Source organism: Columba livia, chromosome 28, assembly GCF_036013475.1.
Source record: "Columba livia isolate bColLiv1 breed racing homer chromosome 28, bColLiv1.pat.W.v2, whole genome shotgun sequence".
NCBI classification, from domain to species: domain Eukaryota; kingdom Metazoa; phylum Chordata; class Aves; order Columbiformes; family Columbidae; genus Columba; species Columba livia.
The window spans coordinates 851,611-879,547 of NC_088629.1; the positions used below are offsets into that span (position 1 = coordinate 851,611).

The window sequence follows — 27,937 nt, forward strand, 5'->3', positions numbered from 1 at the left end:
AGGCTGGTTTTTATTGCCAATTCCATGACGCCGCCATCTTGGCGGGGAGCACACGGCGCAGGCGCGGGCCGCGCGCAGAGGGGCGGGGCGCGGGGCGGGGCAGCGCAGGCGCGCGCGGGCGGCGGCGCAGGCGCGCGGGGTCCCCGCCGCGGCCCGTGTGAGGGAGCCCGGCACAAAATGGCGGCGGGGGGGCGGGCGCTGCGCTCGGGGGGGGCCGGGCAGTGACCGCGCCGCCGCCGCCGCCGCTCCGGGGTTAACGGCGCTTGGGCCGCCAGCGGGGCCGCGCCCGAACGAGCGGGCTCGGGGCGGCGCCGCGCCCGCCGCTTCACCTCAACGCAGCGCCAGGCCCCGCCGCGCAGGCCCCGCTGAGGCGCCGCCGCCGCGCAGGCCCCGTCGGGGCCGTGAGGGGAGCGGGAGCCCCCGCGCCGCCGCCGCCGCCGTGTGAGCGGCTCGGGTGGGCGAGCAGCGCGGGAAGATGGCGGCGGGCGGCGGAGGCGGTGGCCGGGCCTCCTCCTCCTCGGCCGCCGCCTCCTCGTCGGCCGGCGCGCTGGAGGCCTCGCTCGACAGGAAACTGCAGGCGGTGACCAACACCATGGAGTCCATCCAGGGCCTCTCCTCCTGGTGCCTGGAGAACAAGCGGCACCACAGCACCATCGTGTACCACTGGATGAAGTGGCTGCGGCGCTGTGAGTGGGGCTGGGGGTGGGACCGCGGGACCGGCCCGGGCCTCGGCAGGTGCTGCTCCCGCTCCGGCCCTGTCCCCTTCCCCCGCTGCCGGGCGGGGAGGACCCGGCGGGGCTGCACGGGGTCGCGGGGATTTGGCTGCACTTGACGTGTCCATCCCCGGTTATTTTGGACGTGACATCAAGCAGAAAGTTGCAGCGTGAGGTTTAGCGATCGCTGGGTGTTTGTGGCCGCTGGGCAGGGTTTCTGCTCGACGTCACCCGGGGAGAAGCACAACCCGTGTGTCCGCGCAGAGCGGCGGCACCGTCCCCCCCGGTCCTGCGTGCGCTCGCGAGGAACCTCCTGAAGCACCGTTTCCAGAGCGGAGGGGGAATCGCACCTTCAGCCTGGCCCCTTCCCGCGGGCACCGGCGCTTGGCACGGCTGCGCCGGGTCCTGGTGCCAGCGCCGGGTCCTGGTGCCAGCGCCGGGTCCTGGTGCCAGCGCCGGGTCCTGGTGCCAGCGCCGGGTCCTGGTGCCAGCGCCGGCCTGGGGCGAGAGTTGATGTTTCCGCGAGTCCCGTCGCCTCCATCGCAGGACTTGAAATCAGCTCTGCAGGACGTTCCCCTCCCGAAACACTGCTCTGGTTTGTACCGAACCTTCTGTAGGGCTCGGGATGGTTTGTTTTCCCGGTGCGCACGCAGAGGACTCTTCTGCTCCTCCGCCTTTGGATGGAGGTTTTTTGTTGCCTGCGGCACAACCGTGCGATTAAAGGGAGGAAGGTGAGAGCCCAAGGGCTGTTTGCTGGTCCGTACTGGTGAGGAGCTGGTCCTGTGGGCTGTTTGCTGGTCTGTACTGGTGAGGAGCTGGTCCCAAGGGCTGTTTGCTGGTCTGTACTGGTGAGGAGCTGGTCCCAAGGGCTGTTTGCTGGTCTGTACTGGTGAGGAGCTGGTCCCAAGGGCTGTTTGCTGGTCCGTACTGGTGAGGAGCTGGTCCCAAGGGCTGTTTGCTGGTCCGTACTGGTGAGGAGCTGGTCCCAAGGGCTGTTTGCTGGTCCGTACTGGTGAGGAGCTGGATTTTCTTTGCCCCTCAGCCCCCCTCGTGTTTGGCCACGTTCCTCATTAATCGCTTTATCCATTACCACCTCAAGCAGCCCTTGACCGCAGTGCCCCGACCCCTCGTTATTTGGTTACTTTCCACTTACATATTTTATCTTTTTCCTTCTTTTCCCTTCACGTTACGCTGAATTTTCCGCCCCCCGCACCTCGCGGCCGCAGTTTCACACAGCGACAAGTGCAGGTTCGCTGACAGTACAGAGGGCGCCGCTTGTGTGGGCTTCTTCCCCCAACTTTTAGATATTTGGATAAAGAATTTGGGCCTTTTAGAAGAAAAAAAATGCGTGTTGGTCCTGAGGGCTGTTGCCGTTGGTCCTGAGGGGTGTTGCCGTTGGTCCTGAGGGCTGTTGCCGTTGGTCCTGAGGGCTGTTGCCGTTGGTCCTGAGGGCTGTTGCCGTTGGTCCTGAGGGGTGTTGCCGGTGGTCCTGAGGGGTGTTGCCGGTGGTCCTGAGGGGTGTTGCCGGTGGTCCTGAGGGGTGTTGCCGGTGGTCCTGAGGGGTGTTGCCGGTGGTCCTGAGGGGTGTTGCCGGTGGTCCTGAGGGGTGTTGCTGTTGCCATGAGCGGCTCCCGTCCCGTTGGCCGAGAGTTTAACACCACAAACGTTTCTGTGCGATAATTGTGTGATAACTTCACCTCCGGGAAGTTTCTGTTGGGAATCGAGAGGTTTCTTGCAGGAATTTAATTGTTAAAGGTCACGTCTTGTTGGTAATTAACGTGGGGACACCACAATGGACTCAGTGTAAGATTTCCCATTTCTTGGCCGTATTTCCTCTCCGGTTTAAGCCAGGACAGTCTTAACAGTAGCTGAGAATCTTGTTTTCATCACTATTAGCCCTAAATCGAGGCGCTGAATGGATTCGGCCCCGCGGAAAGGGCAGCGGCGTTTGCCTTGAGCTTGGGTCCGGGACTGAGCGTTGAGTTTGAATGAAATCCCACAAGAACTGAACCCGACGATGGATTTTGGGGCCGGTTGTCAGGATTCCCAGCCCCCGGGGCAGAGCACACCGTTCCTCAACCAAACCGTTCGGGCGACGGTTTATTTAACAATTACTTTCTAATTTCACAATTATCGTCTAATAAGAGCACGCGGAGCTTCTCGTGGGCTGGGAAACGTTCACGGAGCGGCTTCTCCTGCGTCCCCTGCAAATCCTGCCTTTGGTTTCTGGTTTTGAGCGGGAGGGCGTTGGAGTTTGGGGTTTTTCTGGTGGCGTGAGTGGTGTCAGTAACGAAGCGACCCTGCGAAACGAAGGGAAATGGAGAATTTAGGGATTTGTAGGTTAAAAAATGTGGATTATTAACGCAGGGAAGGTGGGAATGCAATAGAGCGCGGAGTCGGGAGCCAAACGGGGTGATTTCTGTGTTCCCGCTGCCGTTTCTGCTCATTCGGTTCCTCTCGCGTCGCCGGGATCGTCCCATTAGCGCCGCGTTAACGGCGTTTTGTGCCCTTTTGAAGCGCAAGCGGGAGCGGGTTCGATGTGGCCGAGCGTGCGGGTTGGGGAGGGGCTGGAAATGGTTCGGAGCTGTCTCTGGTCCCAGGTTTGCCCGCTCCGGGTTGATGGAAACCCATATAAAACCCCCAAACGGGGGTTTCGGTACCAGAATGCAGCTGTTGTGACTTGGCCGCGACGCCGAATCTGGATTTTCCCTTTGCCTTTCAGCGGCTTTTCCCCACCGGCTGAACCTCTTCTACCTGGCCAACGACGTGATCCAGAACTGCAAGCGCAAGAACGCCATCGTGTTCCGCGACACCTTCGCCGAGGTGCTGCCCGAGGCCGCCTCCCTCGTCAAGTGAGCGCACCCACCCCAAAAATGAGCTTCTCCCAACAGGGGCCCTTCGGAGCGGACGCACCGGGGCCGGAGTCGCTATTTGACACCGTTTTCTTTCATTTTGTTTGGAATTCTTGTGGGTTCCGTTGCTCAGGGCCCAAGGCTGATGCTGTGGGTGCGCATGGGCTGCGCGGGCAGAAATCAGGGCAAAAACTCCTTTTCTTGACCAAATTCCCCTGCCGGACTCTGTTACTCTGCTCTGTGGGGAGAATGAGGGGTTGTTTTTGTCCCCAAGTAGAAAAATCACTTTATTTTCCCCAGAGCATCCATATCAAAAGCTGCTTTGCGGAGTAGCAATTGATGTTGTTGTTTCCCCCCGTCAATAAGGCGTCAGAGAAACCCCAGCGCTCGGAAACCTGCGCGTTTCACCCAGAAACCTTCCCGCCCGGAAGGGCCTTGGAAGGTTTTGATTTAAATGCAGAATTGTTTCTGTTATTCCCCATGGGGTTGGGGTTAAAGCAAACCCACTCTTCTCTTTCAGGGATCCCTCCGTGTCCAAATCTATCGAAAGAATCTTCAAAATCTGGGAGGACAGGAACGTGTACCCCGAGGAAACCATTCTGGCGCTGAAGGAAGCTCTGAGTAAGTGGCTTTTTGCATTTTTTACCTTAAAACTGCCGCCTGACCTTAAAGAAAACGGTGTAAAAAGAAGGTGAAGTGACGGAGCCTGTTTGAGGTGTTTTCAGCCCGGTTTCTGTTGGCTCGTTTTACCGGGCACCGAGAAGCAGGTTCTGTCGGAATCCCGTGATGCCAGGCTGCAAAAAAAGGGGAAACCCATGGAATGTTTTCCAGGTACCACTTTCAAAACTCAGAAGCAGCTGAAAGAATCTCTGAACAAACAACCGAACAAACCGTGGAAGAAATCGCAAAGTAAGGAAACAGCGGGAGCTCCGAGTTCAGGTCACGTTCCCGGTCCGGGGAGGAAAATACAGCGTAGCCCAGAGCTCCGGGACCGAAACACGAGCCGGGGGTTTGTAGGGAGGTGCTATAAATATTTGGGGATGCACAGTGAATTTTTATAGCACGTTAAAGCAATAACACTTAAATAAAAAAGGCGATAGTGTAATTTTCCGACCTCCATCACAACCCATTGACACGGGACCGTTTCCCCTGGAGCTCACGGGAAGCCTTTGGTTAAATTATCGTAAAACGTTTAATTTAAAGCCGCCTTTTGTGACTTGTTTTCAGTCGAGGTGTCGCCCCTTGGTTTCTTGATGCTTTTTCTTTCTTCCGGCAGCATCCACGAACCCGAAAGCCGCTTTGAAATCCAAGATCGTTGCTGAGTTCAGAGTAAGTCTGCGAGTTCGTGTTTGGATCGGATGGTCCTTGGGGAGGAGGAATTTCGGGCGGACGAGGGGTTGGTGACAAGAAATCCCCCTAAATCGGGTCCCCCGAGGGAGCGCGGGGTCTGTCCCCACTTTTAGGAGGAGATCTGTGGAATTACAGGCTGGTCTGTGCAGCCTGAGGGTGAAAATGCCAGGTTGGGGGATCAGAGCCGTGGTTGGGAGTGGGGCCGTGCCGCTGGCGGGCTCGGAATGTGCTGAGGCCGCCTTTCCCGTGCGATCGACGCTGTTTTCGCCGCAGCCGCAGTCGCTGATCGACGAGCTGCTGCTGTACAAGCGCTCGGAGGATCAGATCGAGCTGAAGGAGAAGCAGCTCTCGACCATGAGGGTGGACGTGTGCAGCACCGAGACGCTCAAGTGTCTCAAAGGTAAAGACGCGGCGGGATCCGGGGACACGCACGTGGAGCTGTCAGGGCCGCTGGGTTCTGTTGAGCCCTAGACCAGGAATCAAACTCCCCAAATTTCCCCAAGCAGGAGCCAAAAACATTTGTGAATTCGAAGCTGGTTGTACAAACCCGCAGATACAGAGCCCAGAGAAAGCAGGAAAGTGCATTTTGGGCTGTTCAAATGTGTCTTTGTATCATTAAAACGTGCAGAGCCCCTTCAATCATTTCAGATTTGATAGTTTGCAATGTTCAAGGCGTCTATCAACAGCTACAGCGTGAGGGGCCGACTGTGGGTCCAATAGCAAGCAGCACATGGGAACCACAGTATTTTCAGTCCTTTAATTGGAAATTTAATTGTAAAACTGCAGAGAGCTTGGAAACGTTTGAAAACGGTCATTTACAGTCATGGTGACTCGTAGGTGAGTACGGTAACGAAGGAAAAATGAACTCAAGGTGTTTGCGTGTTTGAAAATGAAAATCCACTCTGTGTAGTTAAGAGTAAAATTGTACGTTTCCACGTCTCGAGTTGATTTGCGCCGTTCCGTCTCCTTGCAGACAAAACGGGGGGCAAGAAGTTCTCCAAGGAGTTTGAGGAGGCGAGTTCGAAGCTGGAGGAGTTTGTGAACGGGCTGGACAAGCAGGTGAAGAACGGCCCCTCGCTCACCGAGGCGCTGGAGAACGCCGGCATCTTCTACGAGGCGCAGTACAAGGAGGTCAAGGTGGTCGCCAACGTGAGTCCCGTTTCCTTCCGTTTCTGCCCGAAAACGCGTCGTCTTTCTGTTAAAAACTGGAGGAGTTGGTTGGACAAACGGTTTCAAAAGACAGTGGAGCTTGGGGGGCTGGTGAGAGGAGGAGACGCTGCAAACGTCCACGCGTCGGAAACTGGATTCTTGGGCGTTGCTGGAACTTTATAGGAATTTTTAATCTATGTTTTTATAAAAATCTCTCATTTTCTCGTGTTAGAAATTTGTTCTTCCAGTGAAAATCGTTTGAAGTCACAGGAGAAACATTTTGCGTCCCCATATTTTTGTGGTCGTTGCTCTGCAAGTCGCACCAAAAAGCCGAGTTCTCACCGCAGGGCGCGGCTGGTTGGAAATGGGTTTTCTACATCCGCGCGCTTCTTCGTTAGGGAAGTAATTAAGCCGTGCTTAATTAAAGATGCTCCAATTGACGCCGTTTCTCTCGCAGGCTTATAAAACGTTCGCTAATCGAGTGAGCAACCTGAAGAAGAAGCTGGACCAGCTGAAGGCGACGCTGCCCGACCCCGAGGAGTCCCCGGTGCCGTCCCCCAGCATGGACGCCCCGTCCCCCACCGGCTCCGAGTCCCCGTTCCAGGGCATGGGGGACGAGGACGGGTCCCGCTCGCCCGCCAGCCGCAAGGCGACGGCTCCGGAGCCCGTGACCGACAACCGCGACGTGGAGGACATGGAGCTCTCGGACGTGGAGGACGACACGGCAAAAATTATCGGTGTGTTCTCGGTGCTTTGGGACAGAGGAAACGGCCGCGAGTTGCGCTGGGGAGGTTGAGGGTGGAAATTTGGGGTGATTTCCCCCCAAAGGGCTGTGGGTGTTGAACAGGCTGCCCAGGGCAGTGCTGGAGTCGCCGTCCTGGAGGGGTTAAACACACAGATGAGGTTCTCAGGGACATGGGTGGGTTGACGCTTGGACTCCACAATCTTTTCCCAACCAAAACAATTCTGTGGGGATCCCTTTGAAAGTCCTGTACCCACAATGACGGTTCCGCTCTTGTCGATGCAGTGGAGGAGCGGAAGGAGAAGCAGGCGGCTCCAGCGCCCGCGAAGACCGAAAGTGTCCCCAAAACGGCACCGTCTACCATGGCGGGCACGGCCGCGGTGACGGCGACGCCGCCAGTGACAGTGACTCCCGTGGCTCCCAAGGCGGTGAGCGCAGCGCCCGTCGCTCCATCCCCTGCGCTCGCCTTGCCCAACCTGGCCAACGTGGACCTGGCCAAGATCAGCTCCATCCTCAGCAGCCTGACGTCCGTCATGAAGAACACAGGTGGGTTCGGCTGCTGAACGAGCCCCAAGAGGAGCCGAGGCCAAACCACGAGTGCCGGGAGCGGGTTTGGGCCATCACCTCAGGGCTCTGAATGGCACCAGAACCACCTCAGGGCTCTGAATGGCACCAGAACCACCTCAGGGCTCTGAATGGCACCAGAACCACCTCAGGGCTCTGAATGGCACCAGAACCACCTCAGGGCTCTGAATGGCACCAGAACCACCTCAGAGCTCTGAATGGCACCAGAACCACCTCAGAGCTCTGAATGGCACCAGAACCACCTCAGGGCTCTGAATGGCACCAGAACCACCTCAGGGCTCTGAATGGCACCAGAACCACCTCAGGGCTCAACCCGGCGGGTTGGTGGGATCACCTCATGACAAGAAAGAGCTTGAGGAGCTGGAGCACAATGTGATGGGGGCAGCTGAGGGACCTGGGGAAACAGCCTGCGGCTGTTTCCCCAGGTCCCTCAGCTGCCCCCATCACATTGTTGCGCCAGGGGAGGTTGAGGGTGGAAATGTGTAACAAGCTAAAAAAAAAGCCCCTTCTGTCCGCAAACCGCTGTGTCTGTGTGTCCTTCCAGGTGTCAGTCCCGCCTCAAGACCTTCTCCAGGCACCCCCAGCAGCCCCACGGCCCTGAGCGGCCTGAAGCCTCCCGCGCTGGGCACCCCGGCTGCTCCCTCCAACCCGTTAGCCAATATTCTCTCCAAAGTGGAAATAACTCCCGAAAGCATCTTGTCCGCGCTCTCCAAAACGCAGACTCAGACGGCGCCGGCGTTGCAAGGTACCACCCGCTTCCAAACGGGCCAGAACGTGCCTACCCAAAAGCGAAAATTAAGGGGAAAATCGCTTATTTGGAATGTTTTATGTCTTGGGTGAACACAAGTGACTTTTTCACTAGTGAATGTTACTCCTTTTCTGTACATCTTCATGTTTCTTCCCTGCCAGAAGTGCGTTTATCCAGAACGCTTCAGGGAAGGGCGCTGAGCGGGACGGGGGGCAGACGGATGGTTTTGTGCTTTCCTTGGGCATCCAAAATTGCTGCTTTTAGGGCAGAAAACTTCCCAGAGCGGCTCCTCCTTGCGCGGCACCGCGGTCATCGGCGCCATGGTTTGACACCTGGATGCCAAATATGTTGTAATCCATGTATTTCCAGATGAATCTGAGCCTCCGGTGGGTGCTGGTGGCGATATAAACACGGCAAAACCCAGTCATTTTCCTGGCTAAAACGTGAAGTTCTTGTAATTACTGCCATCTGCAGTCCGAGAAAGCGTGACTCAGGGTTGACTTGGCTCTTCCCCGAACGTCTGACCGCAACGTTTGGCCTTTTCTTTTTGTTTTTTCATTTTTCCCCCCAGGTTTGTCATCGTTACTTCAGAGCGTGGCCGGAAACACCGTCCAGCCCGGCGACACGGCCTCGCAAAGCACCGCGGCGTCGCCGGCCAGCGCCAAGGCCCGGAGCGTCCCCGCCAGCGCGCCGCCCTTCGCTCCCAAAACCTTCGGTTATTCCCCCAACTCCTCGGGCGCCGAGGTTCCCTCCGCGGTGAACAAAGCCCCGGCCGGACACCCCCCGGGGCTCTCAGGCTCCGGTTTTAAGCCGCCGACTAATTCCCTGGGCTTTCCCGCTTCCCACCCGCCCGGCTCCTCGTCCCTTTTGCCAACAGAAACCTCGCTGGCGCAGCCCTCGGAAATCCCCAAACCCAAGCTGGAGTCCGAGCCCCCGTCCCCCAGCCTGGAGATGAAGATCCACAACTTCCTGAAGGGCAATCCCGGTTTTAGCGGCCTGAACTTAAACATCCCCATCCTCAGCAGCCTGGGCTCCGGCGTCGCCGCCGAAAGTCACCCCTCGGACTTCCAGCGCGCTCCCGCCGCCATGGACAACGTGGACGGCACGCCGGTGCGGGACGAGCGCAGCGGGACGCCCACGCAGGACGAGATGATGGACAAACCCGCCTCGGGCAGCGTCGACACCATCTCCCTCCTCTCCAAAATCATGAGCCCCGGGTCCTCCACGCCCAGCAGCACCCGCTCGCCGCTCCAGAGCCGCGACGACGGGTACTCCCAAGAGATCCCCAACTCGGTGCACGCGTACCGGCCCTTCGGGCTCGGCCGGGAGTCGCCGGCCGCGCTGTACAAGCCGCCCGCGGACAGCGGGGAGATGAACTCCTCCCTGATGGACTCCTCGCAGGAGAAATTCTACCCGGACGCGTCTTTTCAAGAAGACGAAGATTACCGCGATTTCGATTACTCGGGGCCGCCGCCGTCGGCCATGCTGAACCTGGAGAAAAAGCCCGCCAAATCCATCTTGAAGTCCAGCAAACTCTCGGAAGCGGCCGAGTACCAGCCGGTGCTGCCCAGCTACGGGCAGAGATCGCAGGAGTTCGGTGTGAAATCGTCCTTCCCGCCGGCCATGAGGTCGATTCTGGAGCAGAGCGAGAGCTGCGACGCGTTGGCCGCGTCCCCGGGGATCTACGGGGGTTACGGCCTCCGGGCCGGCGACTCCGCCCCGGACGATTCCCCCTCCCCCGGAAAGAACGAGGTGTTTTTCGCCGCCAACTCCAATCACACCAATTTACCCAAACCCGTGGTGCACTCGGGGCTGGCGCAGAAGCAATACCCGGACTCGCCGCACTCGCTGCCGCACCGCTCGCTCTTCTCATCGCAGAACGCCCTTTCCAGCCCGGCGGGGAGAGCTCCGGACGCCCCCAAACCTTTGGCTTCTTCCATTTCCGCCACCTCCACCATGGAATTCAAGAACATGCTCAAAAACGCTTCCCGCAAACCCTCCGACGAGAAGCATTTCGGGCAAATCCCCAAAAGCGGCTCGGCCGAGGGGGTGAGTTTGGCCAAGGGGGGGGACGCGCAGCCGCAGGAGGAGCGTTACCGCATCGAGACGCGCGTCTCCTCCTCCTGCCTGGACCTGCCCGACAGCGCCGAGGAGAAGGGGGCCCCCATCGAGACCCTGGGGTACCACAACGCCGCCCCGAGCCGGGGGGGCATGTCGGGGGAGCCCATCCAGACCGTGGAATCCATCCGCGTTTTGGGGAAGAACAACCGCGGGCACGGGCGCGACGCGGCGCGCTCCGCCGGCTGGTTCGAGGTGGGCGCCGGCGGGGGCGGCGCGTTCGATAACGGCCCCTCGGGGAGCGCGGAGCTGCCCGGGATGGGGGGGTTCCCCCCGCACGTCCCCCCGCCTCCCGCCTTCCAGGAGAGCGTCAACAACTTCCGCGGCAAGAACTTCACGCCGGCGTTCGAGCACCGCATCCCGCCGCCCCCCCTGGAGCACGGGGCGCCCTTCCCGCGCGACGCGGGGGTCCCCGCCGCCCCCGTGCCCCCCCCGCCGCCGCCCGCGCCCCCCAAGGACCACGGCAGCCTGTTCCCCCGGGAGCACCCGCTGCCCCCTCCCCGCATGGATCACGCCAACCCCTTCTCCAAGGACGCCCCCCTGCCCCACGCCGTGCCCCCCCCTCCCACTGTGGAGCACCCCGGGGTCCCCTTCCCCGCCCCCCCACCGCCCCCCATCCCTGGGGACCACTCAGCCGTCCCCTTCCCCACCCAGCCCCCCCCGACCGGGGACCACCCGGGGGTCCCCTTCCCCGCGCCCCCCCCCATGGACCCAACCATCCACCAAGGGACGCTGAAGGAGCATTTCCCCGGACACCCCCGCGACGCGGCCCCCCCGCGGGACCACCCCCCACCCGTGGGGCTGGCCCCGCCCTTGGGGACCCCCCAAAGGGCGCTGGGACCCCCTCCCACCGCTCACAGGGACGGGGGGGCCCGCGGGGCGCTGGGCCGACCCCCCCGCGCCGAGTTCCGGCCCCGCGAGCCCTTCGGCAGCAGAGACCCCTTCCCCGGGCTCAAGAGGCCCCGGCCGCCCTTCCCCCGCGGCTCCCCCTTTTTCGCCCCTAAACGCCCCTTTTTCCCCCCAAGGTACTGAGGCGGCCGCGCTGGGGGGGCTGCCCGGGGGCATCTTCCTTCTGGATTTTGCCCCTCCAGAGCCCCACCCCCTTCTCCTAAATTAAATATTCAGTCAGGGTTTCGTTGTTGTTGCTTTTTTCAGTTTTCTTTCAGTCTTTTTTTCTTCTTTTTTTTTCTTTTTCTACCTTTCTTCCCTTTTCCTTTCTTCCCTTTTCCCCTTTATTTAGTCCCTTGTATTTTTTGTTTGGGTTTTTGTTTGTTTTTCTTTTACTCTTTATCCCCCCCGCACCCATTTCAGTGCCAGACTAGCAAAAAAAAGATGTTTTAATGGAAAAAAATTGAAATAAACCCTTCCAGCTCTAGTTTAAGGAAAAGAAATATTAAAAAACCAACAAAAAACCCCCCCGGAAACCGGCGAAAGTTGCGCTGTGCTGGTTTTTAGCGGCTTCTCCCCCAAATCGCGGTGCGGGAGGAGCAGAGGGGACCCCCCGCCCCGCGTCCTCCGCCAAGAGAAACCACCCAAAACCGGGTGAAAAAGGTAAAAAAGATCTTCTGCTTTCTTGGGTTCCGTTCGATTCTCTCCCCCGGGAGCGCCGTTGACTTTGTACGTGTGTGTATATATAATAATCACTTTTTAATTCCACCTCTCCCGGAGCCCGCGGGGTCCCGGCCCGCTGCCCCCCCCCCAAGGGCCGCTCCCCCCCCGGCCGCTGCCCCCCCGGGCCGCCCCATCGCGGCTTTTATATGAAGTTGGAATTTTACTTGATTTATTTTATTTTTTGGTTGGTTTATTTTTTTTTAGTTGCTAGAATCCATCATATATGTTTGATAAAGGTGTAGGGTTAAATATCTACATAAAGATTACAAAAACCGAGCAGGTGACGGAGCGTTTCTTTGTGCGGCCTGGGGGGGGGCGGTTACCTCAGCTGTGTCCCCCGCACCGAGGTGGGGGGTTCCTTCCGAACCGGGGGGGGGGGCCGTGGGCGGGTCGGTGGTGATTAAACCCCCGTTACTCTCTGGTCACCGGGGCTGTAGGAGCGCTGGGAGGGTGACCCGTTCCCCCCTATTTGTCGATGGTTCCGTCCCTCCCGCGGGGTTTCGCCACGGGCGGGCGAGTCCAACGCGGCCTCGGCGGGGGGAACCGGAGACAACGCGCCCGCCACACCGGGCAGGGGGTGGGACCCATGAGCTTAGCCCCGCCCTCCTGGGCGGGGATTCCACGTTATCCCCGCCCTTCTGGGCGGACTCACGGGCTTTTGCCCCGCCAATGGGCGGGGATTTCGCGCTTTGGTCACGCCCCCTCAGGGCAGCCCGGCTTCCGGCCGGCGCCGGAAGGGGCGGAGTCCCGCCATGCCGTCCATCCGCGCCGGGGGGCGGCTGCTCTTCGCGGGAGCTTCGCGCCGACACCGGGTGCGCTCGGCCCCCCCGGCCCCCCCGGTCCCCCCGGGAGTCCTGTCCCTCCCGCCGCCTCTCGCCCCGCGGGGTCCCCGCCGTCCTGCCCTCGTGGTGACACCGCGGGAGGGGCGGGCGCGTCCTGACGTGACGCTGACCCCGCGCTGACCCGCCCCCCGCTCCCAGGTAACGGCGCCGGAGCCCGAGCGCATCCGGCTGTTCCAGCAGCTGCGGGCGGCGCAGGAGCAACGGGAGCGGGAACGGGAGCGGGAGCGGGATGGGCAGCGGGACCGGCCCCCCCCCGGGCGCCCCCATCCGCATCGCCCTGCCCGGGGGGACCCGCCTGCCCGGCCGGGCCTGGCACACCACGCCCTTCCAGGTGGCCACCGAGCTGGGGTACGTGCGGGCCGGGGCCCCGTGGTGTCCCCAGCATCCCCACGGGGTCCCCGCTGTTTCCATGAGGTCCCCATGGTGTCCCCACGGGGTCCCCACACTGTCTTTATGACCCGCACATGGTCCTCAGTGTCCCCACAGTTTCCCCCCGTCTCCATCAGGTCCCCACGGTGTCCCCACTGTCACCTTACAGGGTCCACAGAGGGTCTGCACAGGGTCCCCAGGGTCTCCATGGTGTCCCCGGGATCTCCCCGATGTCCCTACAGGGTCCCCACCCTGTCCCTGTGGTCCCAAGGGGGTCTGCACAAGGTCCCCAGGGTCCCCACCATGTCCGCACTGTGACCTCACAGCGTCCACGCAAAGTCCCCAGCGTCCCCCTGGTGTCCGCACAGCCTCCCTCGTGTCCCCAGGGTCCTCCCAAACATCCCCACAGTGTCCCTAGGGTCCCCCCAAATGCCCCCACATGTCCCCGGGCCCCCCCCCAAACATCCCCCAGTGTCCCCGGGGTGTCCCCGTGTCCCCGCAGGGGTGGCCTGGCGGAGGCGGCGCTGGTGGCCCGGGTGAACGGGACCCTGCAGGACCTGGACCGTCCCCTGGAAGGTGACGCTGACCTGGAGCTGCTCGACTTCTCCTCCCCCGAGGGCCGCACGGTGAGTCCAGGGGTGACACAGCGCCCGGGGTGTCCCCCCACGTCCCCGATGTCCCCAATGTCCCCTCCGCAGGCGTTCTGGCTCTCGGGCGCCTGCGTCCTGGGCGCGGCGGCCCAGCAGCTCTTCGGGGCCACGTTCTGCGGCGCGCGGGCCACCGAGGACGGCTTCTTCTGCGACGTGGACATGGGGGACAGGTACGGGGCACCGGGCCGCAGGGCGTCCCCGGCGGGGCCGGTGTCCCCAGCGTGTCCCCAGCATGTCCCCTCATGCAGGACGGTGCAGGGGGGGGACCTGCCGGCGCTGGAGGAGGCGTGTGTGACGTTTGCCCGCAGCGGCCACCGCTTCGAGCGGCTGGAGGCCACGCGCCCGCAGCTGGCACAGCTGTTCCAGGTGTGGCCCCTCTGTCCCCTCCTGTCCCAGCCCCTTTGGGGACCTGGGGACACTCCTGGGTGGGGTTGTGGGGCAGGGGGAGAACAGGGACCGGTGTCACCCCCCCTCAGTGGCACCCATATCGTCACCCACCTCGGTGCACCCAGGACAGTGTCACCCCCCCTCTCAGTGTCACCCAAGCCACTGTCACACCCTTCAGTGTCACCTGTTCCCTTTTCACTGCCCTGTCCCCCCAGCACAGTGTCACCCCCCTCACTGTCCCCTGTGCCACTGTCACCTCGTGTCCCCCCCAGCACAGCAACTTCCAGCTGCAGCAGCTCGAGGACGAGGTGACGTCCCCAACGGCCACTGTGTACAGGTGGGTGAGGGACCCCACACTGGGGGGTCCTCGGGGGGCCCTGCGGTGTCCCCACGTTGTCCCCGTGTCCCCGCAGGTGCGGTCCCATCCTCCACCTGTGTCCCGGTCCCCTCCTGCGTCACACGGGGCTGATCCGCGCGCTCCGCGTCCTCACGGTGGGTGACGCTTTGCGGGGTGGGGGGTGATGGTCCTGGGACCCCTCTCTGAGCCCCCCACGTCCCCCAGAGCTCGGCGTCGCTGTGGGACAGGGGTGTCACCCGCCGCCACCTCCAGCGCGTCACCGCCATCGCCTTCCCGCACCCCGAGGACGCGGCGCGGTGGCAGCGGGCGCAGGACGAGGCGGCCACGCGCGACCATCGCCGCATCGGGAAGGTGAGCGGTGACGCAAACCCGCCCAAACGGGCCCAAAACGGGGACGGGGGGTCACCGATCCCCCCGTGTCCCCCTGTCCCCCAGGAGCAGGAACTGTTCTTCTTCCACCCCCTGAGCCCCGGCAGCTGCTTCTTCCTGCCCCGCGGCGCCCACGTCTACAACGCGCTGCTGGAGTTCATCCGGGTACGGACCGGGACGCCGGGACGCCTCGGGTGGCACTGGCGCCTCAGGGTGGCACTGTCACCTCTAGAGCAGCACGGGCACCCTGGGGGTGGCGCTGGCACTTCCCATGTGGCTCCTTGGCCTCCCGCATCCCTCCTTGTCCCCGCATTCCTGTGCCTCATGTCCCCCTATCCTCCTGTGTCCCCACGTCCCTTGTGTCTCCCCCCATGTCCCCCCACGTCCTTCCTTGTCCCCACATGTCCCTCTGCATCCTCCCATGTTCCCCTCCCATGTCCCCCCATTCCGCTCCTTGTCCCCTTGTGTCCCGTCATCCCTCTGTGCCAGTCCCAGGGGTTCCGGGAGGTGCTGTCCCCCACGCTGTTGTCACTGTCCCCGTTGTCCCCGCAGTCCGAGTGCCGGTCGCGGGGGTTCCGGGAGGTGCTGTCCCCCACGCTGTTGTCACTGTCCCCGTTGTCCCCGCAGTCCGAGTGCCGGTCGCGGGGGTTCCGGGAGGTGCTGTCCCCCACGCTGTTGTCACTGTCCCCGTTGTCCCCGCAGTCCGAGTGCCAGTCGCGGGGGTTCCGGGAGGTGCTGTCCCCCACGCTGTTGTCACTGTCCCCACTGTCCCCGCAGTCCGAGTGCCAGTCGCGGGGGTTCCGGGAGGTGCTGTCCCCCACGCTGTTCCGCCGCGCGCTGTGGCAGCGCTCGGGTCACTGGCAGCACTACGGCCCCAACATCTTCCCCGTCACCAGCCCCGACGGGGACGACGAGCAGCTGTCCCTGAAACCCATGAACTGCCCCGCGCACTGGTGAGCACTGGGGGCACTGGGGGGCACTGGGGGTGCTGGGGGGCACTGGGGGCACTGGGAGGGACTTGGGGGTACTGGGGGACACTGGGGGCCCTGGGGGGCACTGGGGGACGCTGGGAGGCACTGGGAGGGACTGGGGGGCACTGGAAGGTGGGTCCCCCAGTCTCTGTCCCTTAAACCCGTTAACTGCCCTGTGCACTGGTGAGCACTGGGAGGGACTGGGACAGACTGGGGGGCACTGGGAGGGACTGGGGGGCACTAGGGGGCACTGGGAGGGACTGGGACAGACTGGGGGGCACTGGGGGCACTGGGAGGGACTGGGGGGCACTAGGGGGGACAGGGGAGAAGTAGGCTAGACTGGGGGGGCATTGGAACAGACTGGGGGGGCACTGGGACAGGGGTCCCCAAGTCCCTGTCACTCAAACCCGTGACCTGCCTCCCTGCCCCCCTAGCCCCAAATTTCCCCCCTCTGGCCCCATTTCTGCTCCCTCTGGGGCCCGATCCTGCCCCATCCCGATCCCCAATCCCCCCCTGGGCCCGATCCTGTCCCCCCAGCGCCATTTCTCCCCCCTGGGGCCTGATCCTGCCCCATCCTGATCCCCAATCCCCTGGGGCCTGATCCTGCCCCATTCCAATCCTGCCCCATCCCAATCTCCAGTCTCCCCTGGGCCCGATCCTGTCCCCCCCAGCCCCATTTCTCCCCCCTGGGGCCCCATCCTGCCCCGTCCCCGTGTGTTGGCTGAGCCGGGGGCTGGTGACCTCGCCGGGGGGGTGACCCGCCGCTGTCCCCCCAGCCTGATGTTCGCGCACCGGCCGCGGTCGTGGCGGGAGCTGCCGCTGCGGCTGGCGGATTTCGGGGTGCTGCACCGCAACGAGCCCCCCGGCACCCTGAGCGGGCTCACGCGCCTGCGCCGCTTCACGCAGGACGACGGGCACATCTTCTGCGCCCCCGAGCAGGTCTGTGCCCCCGTCCCCCCGTGTCCCCAGCGCCCCCGTGTCACTGACCCCCCGCTGTCCCCAGCTGGAGGGGGAGGTGGCCGCCTGCCTGGACTTTGTGGGGACGGTTTACGGCGTTTTGGGGTTTTCGTACCAGCTGGTGCTGGCCACGCGGCCACCCGGCTTCCTCGGGGACACGGAGACCTGGGACCGCGCCGAGCAGGTGACACGGGGACCCCAAACATGGGGGGGGGACAGGGGTGAGGATGGGGACCCCAAAACTTGGGATAGGGACAGGGATGGGGACAAGGACAGGGCCACCTCCTTCCTTGGGGACACGGAGACATGGGACCGCGCCGAGCAGGTGACACGGGGACCCCAAACCTGGGGGGGGGACAAGGACGGGGCCACCCGGCTTCCTCGGGGACGCAGAGACATGGGGACGGGGACCCCAAAAGCTGGGACAGGGATGGGGATGGGGACAGGGACGGGATGGGGACAGGGACAGCTGCAGTGGGTGCTGTCCCCAGTGTCGCGTCCCCTGCGGTGTCCCCACGTGTCACCTCCAGCATGTCCTGTGTCCCACCTTTGTCCCCATGTCCCATCTTTGTTCCCGTGTCCCAACATTGTCCTCATGTCCTGTGTCCCAGTTTTGTCCCCATGTCCCAACTTTGTCCCCATGTCCCCACGTCCCACCTTTGTCTCCATGTCCCAACATTGTCCCCATGTCCCACCTTTGTCCCCATGTCCCACCTTTGTCCCCACGTCCCATCTTTGTCCCCATGTCCCAACATTGTCCCCGTGTCCCATACATGATGTCCCACCTTTGTCCCCATGTCCCACCTTTGTCCCCATGTCCCAGCTTTGCCCCCACATCCCAACTTTGTCCCCATGTCCCAACTTTGTCCCCATGTCCCAACTTTGTCCCCATGTCCCAACATTGTCCCCGTGTCCCATACATGACGTCCCACCTTTGTCCCCATGTCCCAACATTGTCCCCGTGTCCCATACATGATGTCCCAGCTTTGTCCCCATGTCCTGTGTCCCACCTTTGTCCCCATGTCCCACCTTTGTCCCCATGTCCCACCTTTGCCCCCACATCCCAACATTGTCCCCATGTCCCAACATTGTCCCCGTGTCCCAACATTGTCCCCATGTCCCACCTTTGTCCCCATGTCCCACCTTTGTCCCCATGTCCCATACATGACGTCCCACCTTTGTCCCCACATCCCAATTTTATCCCCACACCCCTCACCGCCCCCCCCTCCATGTCCCCTCCATGTCCCCTCCATGTCCCCTCCATGTCCCCCCTTTTGTGTCCCCAGCAACTCGAGCGCAGCCTCCGAAACTTCGGCCAACCCTGGGACCTCAGCCCTGGGGACGGCGCCTTTTATGGCCCTAAGGTGACAATTTTGGGGGGGCGGGGGGGCCCCCGAAGGTCCCGTTTTGCCTTCGACCTTCGGGGACCCCCCCGCCCCTTAAAATTCTGTGAAAATGGTCATTTTTAGATCGATATTCGCATCCGGGACGCGCTGGGGCGGCAGCATCAGTGCGGGACCATCCAGCTGGATTTCCAGATGCCGGAGAGATTCGGGTTGGAGTACATGAGGTAATGGGGGGGGCGAGATTTGGGGGTGAAAGGGGTGGAAATGGGGGTGAATGGGGTAGATTTGGGGGTGAAAGGGGTGGAAATGGGGCTAAGGGGCCAAGATTTGGGGTGAATGGGGCAGATTTGGGACCTGGGGGGTGAGATTTGGGGGTGAAAGGGGTAGAAATGGGGCAGGGGAGGTGAGAATTTGGGGGTAAATGGGGTAGATTTGGGGTGAATGGGGTAGATTTGGGGGGAAATGGGGCTGGGGAGGTGAGAATTTGGGGGTAAATGGGGCAGATTTGGGGTGAATGGGGTAGATTTGGGGGGAAATGGGGTGGAAATGGGGCTGGGGGGGAGAATTTGGGGGTGAATGGGGCAGATTTGGGACCTGGGGGGCGAGATTTGGGGGTGAAAGGGCAGGAATTGGGGGGAAATGGGGTGGAAATGGGGCGGGGGAGGTGAGAATTTGGGGGTAAATGGGGCAGATTTGGGGCTTAAAGGAGCAGGATTTGGGGCTAAAGGGGGTGGAAATGGGGCTGGGGGGGAGAATTTGGGGGTGAATGGGGCAGATTTGGGACCTGGCGGGGAGGATTTGGGGGTGAATGGGGCAGATTTGGGGCTAAAAGGGGCAGGATTTGGGGCTAAAGGGGGTGGAAATGGGGCTGGGGGGGCAGGATTTGGGGGGAAATGTTTGTGACTTGGGGGTGGGAATTTTGGGGCTGATGGGGTTCGGGGGGGTCTGGGGTGCTGTGTGACCCCCCGTGTCCCCAGCGCGTCGGGGGGGCCCGTGCGCCCCGTGCTGATCCACCGCGCGGTGCTGGGCTCGCTGGAGCGGCTGCTGGCGGTGCTGGCCGAGAGCTGCGGGGGGCGCTGGTGAGCACGGGGACCCCAGATGCACCCAAATGCACCCCAAATACACCCCAGATACACCCTGAATACACCCCAGATACACCCCAGATACACCCTGAATATACCCCAAAATACACCCCAAATACTCCCCAAAATACACCCTAAATACTCCCCAAAATACACCCCAAATACACCCTAAAATACACCCAAATACACCCTGAATACACCCCAAATACACCCAAAAATACACCCTGAATATACCCCCAAATACACCCCGAATGCTCCCCAAAATACACCCCCAATACACCCAAATACACCCCCAAATACACCCCAAAATACACCCTGAATACACCCCAGATACACCCTGAATACACCCCAAATTACACCCCAGATACACCCCAAAATACACCCTGAATGCACCCCAAATACACCCTGAATACACCCCAAATACACCCTAAATACTCCCCAAATACACCCTGAATACACCCCGAAATACACCCCGAATGCACCCGAATACACCCTGAATACACCCAAAAATACACCCCAGATACACCCCAAATGCTCCCCAAAATACACCCCGAATACACCCCGAATACACCCTGAAATACACCCCAAAATAGACACCCCGAAACACAGACACCCCAATATACAGAGACCCCAGAACACAGGCACCCAAAACACAGACTGCGCTGGGACACCCCAGGACACCCCGGGACACCCCACAGCCCTGGGACCCCCCATCCTGGGGACACCCCCCAGTCCTTGGGGAACCCCCATTCTTGGGGCACCTTCACTGGGGGGTCACCCCCCCAAGACCTGGGTCACCCCCAGTGTCACCCCCCTTGTCACCCCAACCCAATGTCAACCCCACAGTGTCCCCCATGTCCCCGCTCTGGTGTCCCCAGGCCGCTGTGGCTGTCCCCGCTGCAGGTCATGGTGATCCCGCAGTCACCCGAGGTGGAGCCCTACGCCCGGGAGGTGAGTGTCCCTGTCCCCCCCCGTGTCCCCCCCGTCCCCCCTACATCCCTCCTTGTCCCCCCGTTCCCCTGTCCCCATCCCTGAGTCCCCTGCGTTCTCCTGTGTCCCTGACCCCCACGTCCCCCTGTCCCCGGTGTCCCCTGCAGGTGCAGGCGGTGCTGCGGGGGGGGGGTCTCCAGGCCGACCTGGACGGGGACGCGGGGGCCACGCTGGGCAGGAAGATCCGGCGGGCGCAGCTGGCGCAGTACAACTTCCAGATGGGTGAGGGACCCCCGGGCCCCCCAGGACCCCCTGGGACCCCCAGAACCCCCCGGGACCCACAGACCCTCCTGGGACCCCAGAACCCACCTGGGACCCCCCAGGATCCCCCGTGCTCCCGTGGGACCCCCCTGGCTGCCCCCCCCCAGGACCCACTGCATCCCGTGGCACCCCCAGGACACCCCCCAGGACCCTCTTAGGAACCTCCTTGTCCTTTGACCCCTGGGACACCCCCTGGACCCCCCCCACCTTGGGACCTTTCTCCCTTGGCCCCTCTCCCCCTTGGGACCCCCCACAGACCCTCTTGGTTCCCCCACGACACCCCCTTGGGTCCCCCCTCCCCATCCTGGGACCCCCGTTGAGACCCCTCTGGGACCCCCCCCTGCCTTGGGACCCTCCCAGCTCTTCTGGGACCCCTTGGGACACCCATGACACCCCCTTGGCACGCCCCCCCCACCCCGTCTTGGGACCCCCTGCATTGGTTCCCCCACCCTTGGGACCCCCCCCGAACTCTTGTGGGACCACTTGGGACCCCTGGGACACCCCTTGGACCCCCCCCTTGTCCCTTGATCCCCCCCAGAACCCTCTTGGGACTCCCCCTTCAATCTTGTGACCCCCGGGACACCCCCAGGACCCTCTCGGGACCCCCTGGCTGTGTGTGTGCCGGGGGGGTGACGCGGTGCCGGGGTGACGCGGTGCGGGGGTGACGCGGTGCGGGGGTGACGCGGTGCCGTGCCCCCCCGCAGTGGTGGGTCCCCGCGAGCGCTCCCGCGGCACCGTCAGCGTCCGCACCCGCGACAACCGGCACCGCGGGGAGCGGGAGCTGCGCCCGGCGCTGCGGCGGCTGCAGGAGCTGCGCGACGCGCGCGTCCCCAACGCCGAGGAGCTTTTCTGACCCCCGTGTCCCCCCCGTGTCCCCCCCGGCCCCCCGTGTCCCCCCAAACACCAGGACCCACTGCTGAGCACAGCTCAGTGCATCTCCCCCCCCCGCTGCTCCCATTGCCCTCCCGGTGTGGGGGGGGGACAGGGCGCTTGGTGTGGGGGGGTGTCCCCAAGACACTTGGGGTGCCCCCCACACCCCCAAAAAAATTTGGGGTGCACCCCCCCACCCAGACGCCTGTGTCCCCACCCCGGATGCCTGGGTCCTTCCCCCACTCCCCCCAGGCACCTGGGGGTCACCCCCCCCCCGAATACTTGATGTCGTCCCCCCAGACACTTGGGGTGTCCCCCTGCAGAAATTTGGGGGGGCCACCCCCACCCCAGATACCTGACTCCCCACCCTGGACGCCTGGGTTTCCTTTCCCCCTCTGTACCCGGACGCCTGGGTCCCTCCCCAGACACCTGGGGTGTCCCCCCCCAAATGTTTGGGGACCCTCCCGAAAATTTGGGGTATCCCCCCAAAATTTGGGGTGCCCCCCCACCCCGGACGCCTGGGTCCCCTTTTCCCTTCCACACCCGGACACCTGAGTCCCTCCCCAGACACCTGAGTGCCCCCCCCCACCCCGATACCCCCCTTCAGACACTCGGGGTGTGTGTCCTGCCCCCCCCCACTCGGACACCTGGGTCCCCATGTGTGTCATGTCTCCCCCCGCCACCCGGATGCCTGGGTCCGGGGATTTCCCCGCCGGACGCCTGGGTCCCCGCCGGGGGGGGGTGGGGGTTGCGCAAACCTTGGTCACGTCGCTGTTGGGCAATCGGGGGGGGACACGGGGGGGCAGGGCTGTGTCCCCCCACCTGTGCTCAGCCCGGTGAGCCCAGTGACAGGAGGTGACCAAGGCGGTGACACCGGGGGTCCCATGGGGGCACAGGGGCCGTGCCCCCCCCAACCCCGGAGACCCCTGCGTGGGCGCCCCCCCCCCCCAGTGCTGACTCAGCGGGTGCGGCAGCCCCAAAACGGGGCAGAAACCACAGAATTCCGGCCACTTTCCCCGCCGTGACGCGGGGGGGACACTGGGGGGGACACGCAGAGTTGTGTCCCAACCCCCCCGTGTCCCGACGCCCCCCGTGTCCCAACCCCCCGGCCTGGCCAGGGCCATCGGGGTCGTGCCCGTGACCCCGTTTGGGGACACGGGGCCCCCTTGTCCCCCCATCCCGCCCCGTGTCCCCCCCCGTTTCCCCCCCCCGCGACGTCAGAGGTGACTCAGCCCCACCCGGCCCTTCAAAAGCGGCGCAGGCGGCGCAGCCCCACAGCGCCCGACGCCATGGCCGCCCGCCGCCTGCTCCTCATCCTCCTCGGCGCCGCCGGTGAGTCCCCCGCACGCCTGGGTCCTGCCCCGAACGCCTGGGTCCTGCCCTGAACACCTGTGTCCCCTGCCCAGACGCCTGTGTCCCCTCCCCGGACACCTCTGTCCCTCCCCAAACACCTGGGTTCCCTCCCCGGACGCCTGGGTCCTTCTCCAGGTCCCCCTCTGAATGCCTGGGACCCCTCTGGGGACACCTCTGTCCCTTTCCCGAACACCTGGGTCCCTCTCCAGGTGCCCTTCCCCGGACTCCTGGGTCCCTGGTGACACTTTTAGGCCGCCTCCCTGGACACCTAGGTCCACACCCGAACGCCTGGGTCCCCTCCCCGGATGCCTGGGTCCCTGCCCACGCATCCTGTCCCCTGTGGGGACACCTGAGTCCCCTCCCGAGTCACCTGGGTCCCTCTCCATGTCCCCTCCCAGCCACCTGGATCTCTGGTGACACTTTTGGGTCCCCTCCCTGGACTCCTTGGTCCCTCTCCATGTCCCTTCCCCGGACGCCTGGGTCCCCTCCCCATCAGGGGCTCCCACGTGGGGGTGTCCCCACTTGTCCCCCTCCGGGGGGTGTCCCCGCTGACCCCCTGTGTCTGTGTCCCCCCGGGTGACAGTGGTGGCCCCGGAGCATCCCCTGCAGGTGGCACAGGAGACGCTGGAGCTGGAGCTGGAGCTGGAGCAGCAGCATGTGGAGCAGCGTGAGGACGGGGGACACGGGGGGACATGGGGGACACGGGGGGACATGAGGACACTGAGGCTGGAGATGGGGGGGACATCTTGGAGTGGGGACATGGATGGGGGGACAAGGGGACAGCAAGGGTTGGGGACAGGGGACACGGATGGGGAGGGGACACAGGGTGGGGGTGACATGGGGACATGAACTGGGGGAGGACATGAGGACACTAAGGTTGGGGGGGACATCTTGGAATGGGGACACAGATGGGGGACACAGGGTGGGGGGTGACATGGGGACATGGGTGGGGGGACTTGAATGGAGGGGGGGACACGGGGCTGGGACAGCGGGGTTGGGACAGGGGACACTGAGACACGGGGCGGGGGGACAAACGGGGTGTCCACAAAGTGACAAGTGGGGACACCCCGACCCCCCCGCAGTGCTGCAGCAGGAGCAGGACCCGCCGCTCCCCCCCCACATCCTGGTGGCCGCCGGCGCCACGCGCCCCCCGCTGTCCCTTCCGGGCTGGGGCAGCGCCCTGGACGGGTTCCCCCCGGCCTGGCCCGAGGCGCCCGCGGTCACCCAGCACTGTCACCGGCTGCCCGCCGCCCCCCCGGCGCCCCCGCTGCCCCCCAGCTCCTTCGCGCACCTGCGGCGCCAGGCGGCGGCCCTGGCCGCGCTGCACCCGCGCATCAGCGCCTGCTGCCAGCTGCGCCAACCGCTGCCCTGCGCGCGGCGCGCGGTGAGTGCCGGGGCCGGGGACGCGGGCAGGGAGGGACCCAGGCGTCCGGGCACTGGGGAGGGATTCAGGACAAGGAGGGTCCCAGGCGTCCGGGAGGGACCCAGGAGTCCGGGGACTGGGGAGGGATCTGGGACAAGGAGGGACCCAGGCGTCCGGGAGGGACCCAGGCGTCCGGGGACTGGGGAGGGATTCGGGACGAGGAGGGACCCAGGCATCCGGGAGGGACCCAGGTGTCCTGGGACTGGGGAGGGATTCGGGACGAGGAGGGTCCCAGGCGTCCGGGAGGGACCCAGGTGTCCGGGGACTGGGGAGGGATCTGGGACAAGGAGGGACCCAGGTGGCCGGGATGGGCTTGGGTGACAAGGAGGGACCCAAGTGTCTGGGAGGGACCCAGGTGACAATGGGGGACCCAGCCTTTTGGGAAGGTGTCCCAGGGGGACACATGGGGTGCAGGAGGGACCCGGGTGTCCATGGAGGGGACCCAAGTGTTTAGGAGGGACGCCAGTGTCCGAGCAGGGGACCCAGGTAATGAGGAGGGACCCAGGAATTCGGGAAGGTGACCCTGGTGTCCAGACTAGAACCCCAGTATTTGGGGAGGGACCCAGGCGTCCGGGCGGGCCGCAGGCGCCGCGGGGGGTTGGTGACACGCGGCGTTGGTGACGGTTGTGTCCCCGTCCCGCAGTGGTTGGACGTGCTGGACGATTTCTGCGCCGACGAGTTCGGGGTGAAGACGCGGCAGTTCCACTGCTGCCGGCAGGACGGGGCCGCCCGGCGCCGCTGCTTCGCGCGGGGCCCCGACGCCGTGGCCGCCGCGGCCGCCGACGACCCCCCGACCGCCGTCGTCACCGACTGGGACGTCCCCACGCCGCCCTTCCCCCCCGGGGAGCCCACGGCCGCCAACTGGGGGAACATCTGCGGGTTTTCGGGGCTGCGGCGCAGCCTCCCCGGCCCCTCCGGCCCCCGCGGGCGCATGAGCCTGCGCCTGGAGCGCGAGTTCGGCCGCTGCTGCCGCAACCAGAGCCTGGACTGCGCCCGCCGCGCCGTGAGTGACGCGGGGGGACGGGGGGCAGGGAGGGACCCAGGCGTCCGGGGAGAAACATGTGTTGTTTGGATTGGGACCCATGGGTTTGGGAGGGACCCAGGCGTCCGGGAGGGACCCAGGCGTCCAGAGAGGGACACAGGTGTTTGGGAGGGACCCAGGCGTCTGGGAGGAGCTCAAGTGACAAAGAGGGAGCCAGGTGTCCGGGGAGGGGACCCATGTTTTTGGGTGGGACCCAGATGTCCTGAGAATGACCCCAGGTGATCAGGGAGGGATCCAGGTGACAAAGAGGGACCCAGGCATCCGGGGAGGGACACAGGCGTCCGGGGTGGGACCCAGGTGTCCTGGGAATGACCTGGGTGCCCAGGAAGGGACCCAGGCATCCGGGGAGGGGACCATTGATTTTGGGAAGGAGTCAGGCATCCGGGGAGGGAACCCAGGCGTCCGGGGAGGGACCCAGGTGTCCTGGGAATGACTCAGGGGTGCACCCAGGGGGGGAACCCAGGCGTCCGGGGGATAACCCAGGTGTCCGGGCGGGGGGACCCAGGCGTCCGGGGGGAACCCAGGCGTGCGGGCTGACCCTGTTCCCCCGCAGTGGCAGAAGGGGCTGGAGCGGTTCTGCCGGGAGGAGGCTGCGGTGAAGACGGGGCAGCACCGGTGCTGCCAGCGCCTGGGGGGGTCCCGGGGCCGCTGCTTCGCCGCCGCCGCCCCCCACCCCAACTACGACCGGGAGCTGTACAACGTGAGCCTGGCCCGGCCCGGCCCCGCGCTGCTGCGCTCGCTCTGCGCCCCCACCCGCCTCGTCACCAAGAGGTGGGTGCCCCCCCCCAAAAACCGCAAACAATAACACCCCCCAAAAACACCCCCTGAGGGACCCAGGCGTCCGGGAGGGCTTGGGCACGTGAGGGCGCCCCCCAGTGGCTGTGGGGGACGCTACGCAGGAGAGGGACCCAGGAGTGCGGGGGGGGTTGACCTCCCCCCCCAAACCCTGAGCAAGGTGGGGACCCTCCCCCCCCATAGCCCCCCATCTCAAAAAGGGACCCAGGCGTCTGGGACTCCCCCATTCCCCAGGAACCCCCGTCTCAGGGACCCAGGTGTCCAGGAAAGCCCCCCCCACCTGGGAGGTGACAGCCCTGTGTCCCTGGTGCCCCCCCAGGGAGGTGACAGCCCCCCACCATGTCCTTGGTGTCCCCTATAGGGAGGTGACCCCCATGTCCCCGGTGTCGCCCCCATGTCCCCTGTGACCCCCATGTCCCCGTGTCCCCGCAGGCGCCCGGTCCCGGAGCTCCTGGGGGCCGTGACGTCCGCGTGCTGCCCCGTCTCCCCCGAGCAGCAAAGCACCTGCGCACAGGACCAGGTGAGTGACATCGGGGCGGGGGGGGCGGATCCGGGGGTTTTGGGGACCCCCCAGGCCCCCCTGACCCCGTGCCCGTGCCCGTGTCCAGCTGTCCCAGGCCATCGCCGCGCTCTGCGCCTCCCCCTGGCGCGACCCCCGCGGCTGCTGCTCCCGGGGGGGCCCCGCGCGCCGCCGCTGCTTCGACTCGTCCTACCTGGCACAGGTGACACTGGGGGCGGCCGTGCCCCCCCCACCCCCCGGACTCGACCCCTGAGCCCGCCCGGGGACACGGGGACAATAAAGGTGCTTTGGTGTCAACCCCAAGTGTCTCGGTGTCTCCAGCGTGTGTGTGGCGCTGTGCTCAGTGTCCTCGTGGTTTGGGGGGGAGGCCCTTGTGCCTCAGTTTCCCCATTGTGGGGGGATCCCCTAATTCTCAGTGTCCCCATAGTGTATGGGGGGGGTCCCCTGTGCCTTAGTGTCCCCATGGTGGGGACAGGGGGGTCCCCTGTGCCTCAGTTTCCCCATTTTGGGGGCATCCCGCATCCTCAACGTCCCCACAGTGTGTGTGGGGGGGGGTGGCCCCTCAGTGTCCCCATTGTCTTCGGGCCATTGTGCCTCAGTTTCCCCACTGGGGGGGGTTCCCCTGCTTCTCAGGGTCCCCCCCGGGGCCCACCGGGTGTGTCGGTGTTTGCGGTGCCGGGCGTGACCGGTGACACGTCCTGTTTGGACAGTGGGTGCGCCCGGGGGACCCAGGCGTCCGGGCGGGGCCGGGGGGGAACGACATGCAGCCACACGTCACCCCCGGGGTGTCCCCGTGTCCCTCACAACAGCCCCCCCAATACAGGCACCGTGGGGTGGGTGGCGGCATTTTGGGGCGAATTCTGGGGCGTTCGGGACTTGGCCCCAGGAGGCGCCAGGACGGGCTGGAGCAGAAACGGGTTATTGGTGAACTGGGAGCAAAGTGGGAGCACTAGGGTCATACTGGGAGCAAACTGGGATCAAAGTGGGAGCAAAGTGGGAGCACTAGGGTCATACTGGGAGCAAACTGGGAGCAAACTGGGAGCAAACTGGGAGCACTAGGGTCATACTGGGAGCAAACTGGGAGCAAACTGGGAGCAAACTGGGAGCACTAGGGTCATACTGGGATCGAACTGGGGCCACAAAATTCCCCATAATCACTTACAAACTCACAATAATCAACGTTTCTGTGACTGGCGGCCCCTCCGGCTCGTTAAGGAACTAACGAGGTTTTCCACTGGCCGTGGATTTACTGTGGCCGGTGTTTGTGTTTGGGCACTTCTCCCCACGCGGGGCAGCGGGTGAACCCACGCGGGGGGGGGGGGCGGGTGAACCCACGCGGGGCGGGTGAACCCACACAGGGCGGCGGGTGAACCCACGCGGGGGGGCGGGTGAACCCACGCGGGGGGGGCGGGTGAGGGGGCGGGTGAACCCACGCGGGGGGGGCGGGTGAGGGGGCGGGTGAACCCACGCGGGGGGGGCGGGTG

At 64.2% G+C, this 27,937-nt stretch overlaps 3 protein-coding genes across 3 annotated transcripts; all 3 read left to right on the forward strand.

Moving 5' to 3' along the window:
* The first annotated feature begins 148 nt into the window (after positions 1 to 148).
* RPRD2 (regulation of nuclear pre-mRNA domain containing 2) lies at positions 149 to 11,671 on the forward strand. The gene is made up of 11 exons (XM_065042889.1): positions 149 to 686; positions 3,436 to 3,565; positions 4,086 to 4,186; positions 4,397 to 4,474; positions 4,842 to 4,894; positions 5,189 to 5,315; positions 5,889 to 6,064; positions 6,522 to 6,801; positions 7,092 to 7,352; positions 7,936 to 8,136; positions 8,711 to 11,671. Exons 1-11 carry the CDS (start codon positions 476 to 478, stop codon positions 11,287 to 11,289), a joined length of 4,197 nt encoding a protein of 1,398 aa, XP_064898961.1. The 5' UTR covers positions 149 to 475; the 3' UTR covers positions 11,290 to 11,671.
* Positions 11,672 to 12,620: 949 nt separating this feature from the next.
* On the forward strand, positions 12,621 to 21,311 carry TARS2 (threonyl-tRNA synthetase 2, mitochondrial). Its single transcript, XM_065042896.1, is given in 19 exon segments — positions 12,621 to 12,680; positions 12,849 to 12,917; positions 12,919 to 13,058; positions 13,582 to 13,705; positions 13,778 to 13,899; positions 13,978 to 14,095; positions 14,389 to 14,453; positions 14,530 to 14,608; positions 14,679 to 14,825; positions 14,910 to 15,008; positions 15,621 to 15,796; positions 16,591 to 16,753; positions 16,818 to 16,955; positions 18,058 to 18,135; positions 18,241 to 18,341; positions 19,095 to 19,196; positions 20,078 to 20,150; positions 20,297 to 20,411; positions 21,155 to 21,311. Coding segments are annotated over 19 exon segments (2,118 nt in total). The 3' UTR covers positions 21,304 to 21,311.
* A 1,208-nt stretch (positions 21,312 to 22,519) lies between these two features.
* On the forward strand, positions 22,520 to 26,750 carry ECM1 (extracellular matrix protein 1). The gene is made up of 7 exons (XM_065042897.1): positions 22,520 to 22,652; positions 23,257 to 23,340; positions 23,756 to 24,057; positions 24,740 to 25,099; positions 25,692 to 25,909; positions 26,366 to 26,453; positions 26,542 to 26,750. The coding sequence occupies exons 1-7, from the start codon at positions 22,610 to 22,612 to the stop codon at positions 26,704 to 26,706; spliced, it is 1,260 nt and encodes a 419-aa protein (XP_064898969.1). The 5' UTR covers positions 22,520 to 22,609; the 3' UTR covers positions 26,707 to 26,750.
* The last annotated feature ends 1,187 nt before the right edge of the window (positions 26,751 to 27,937 follow it).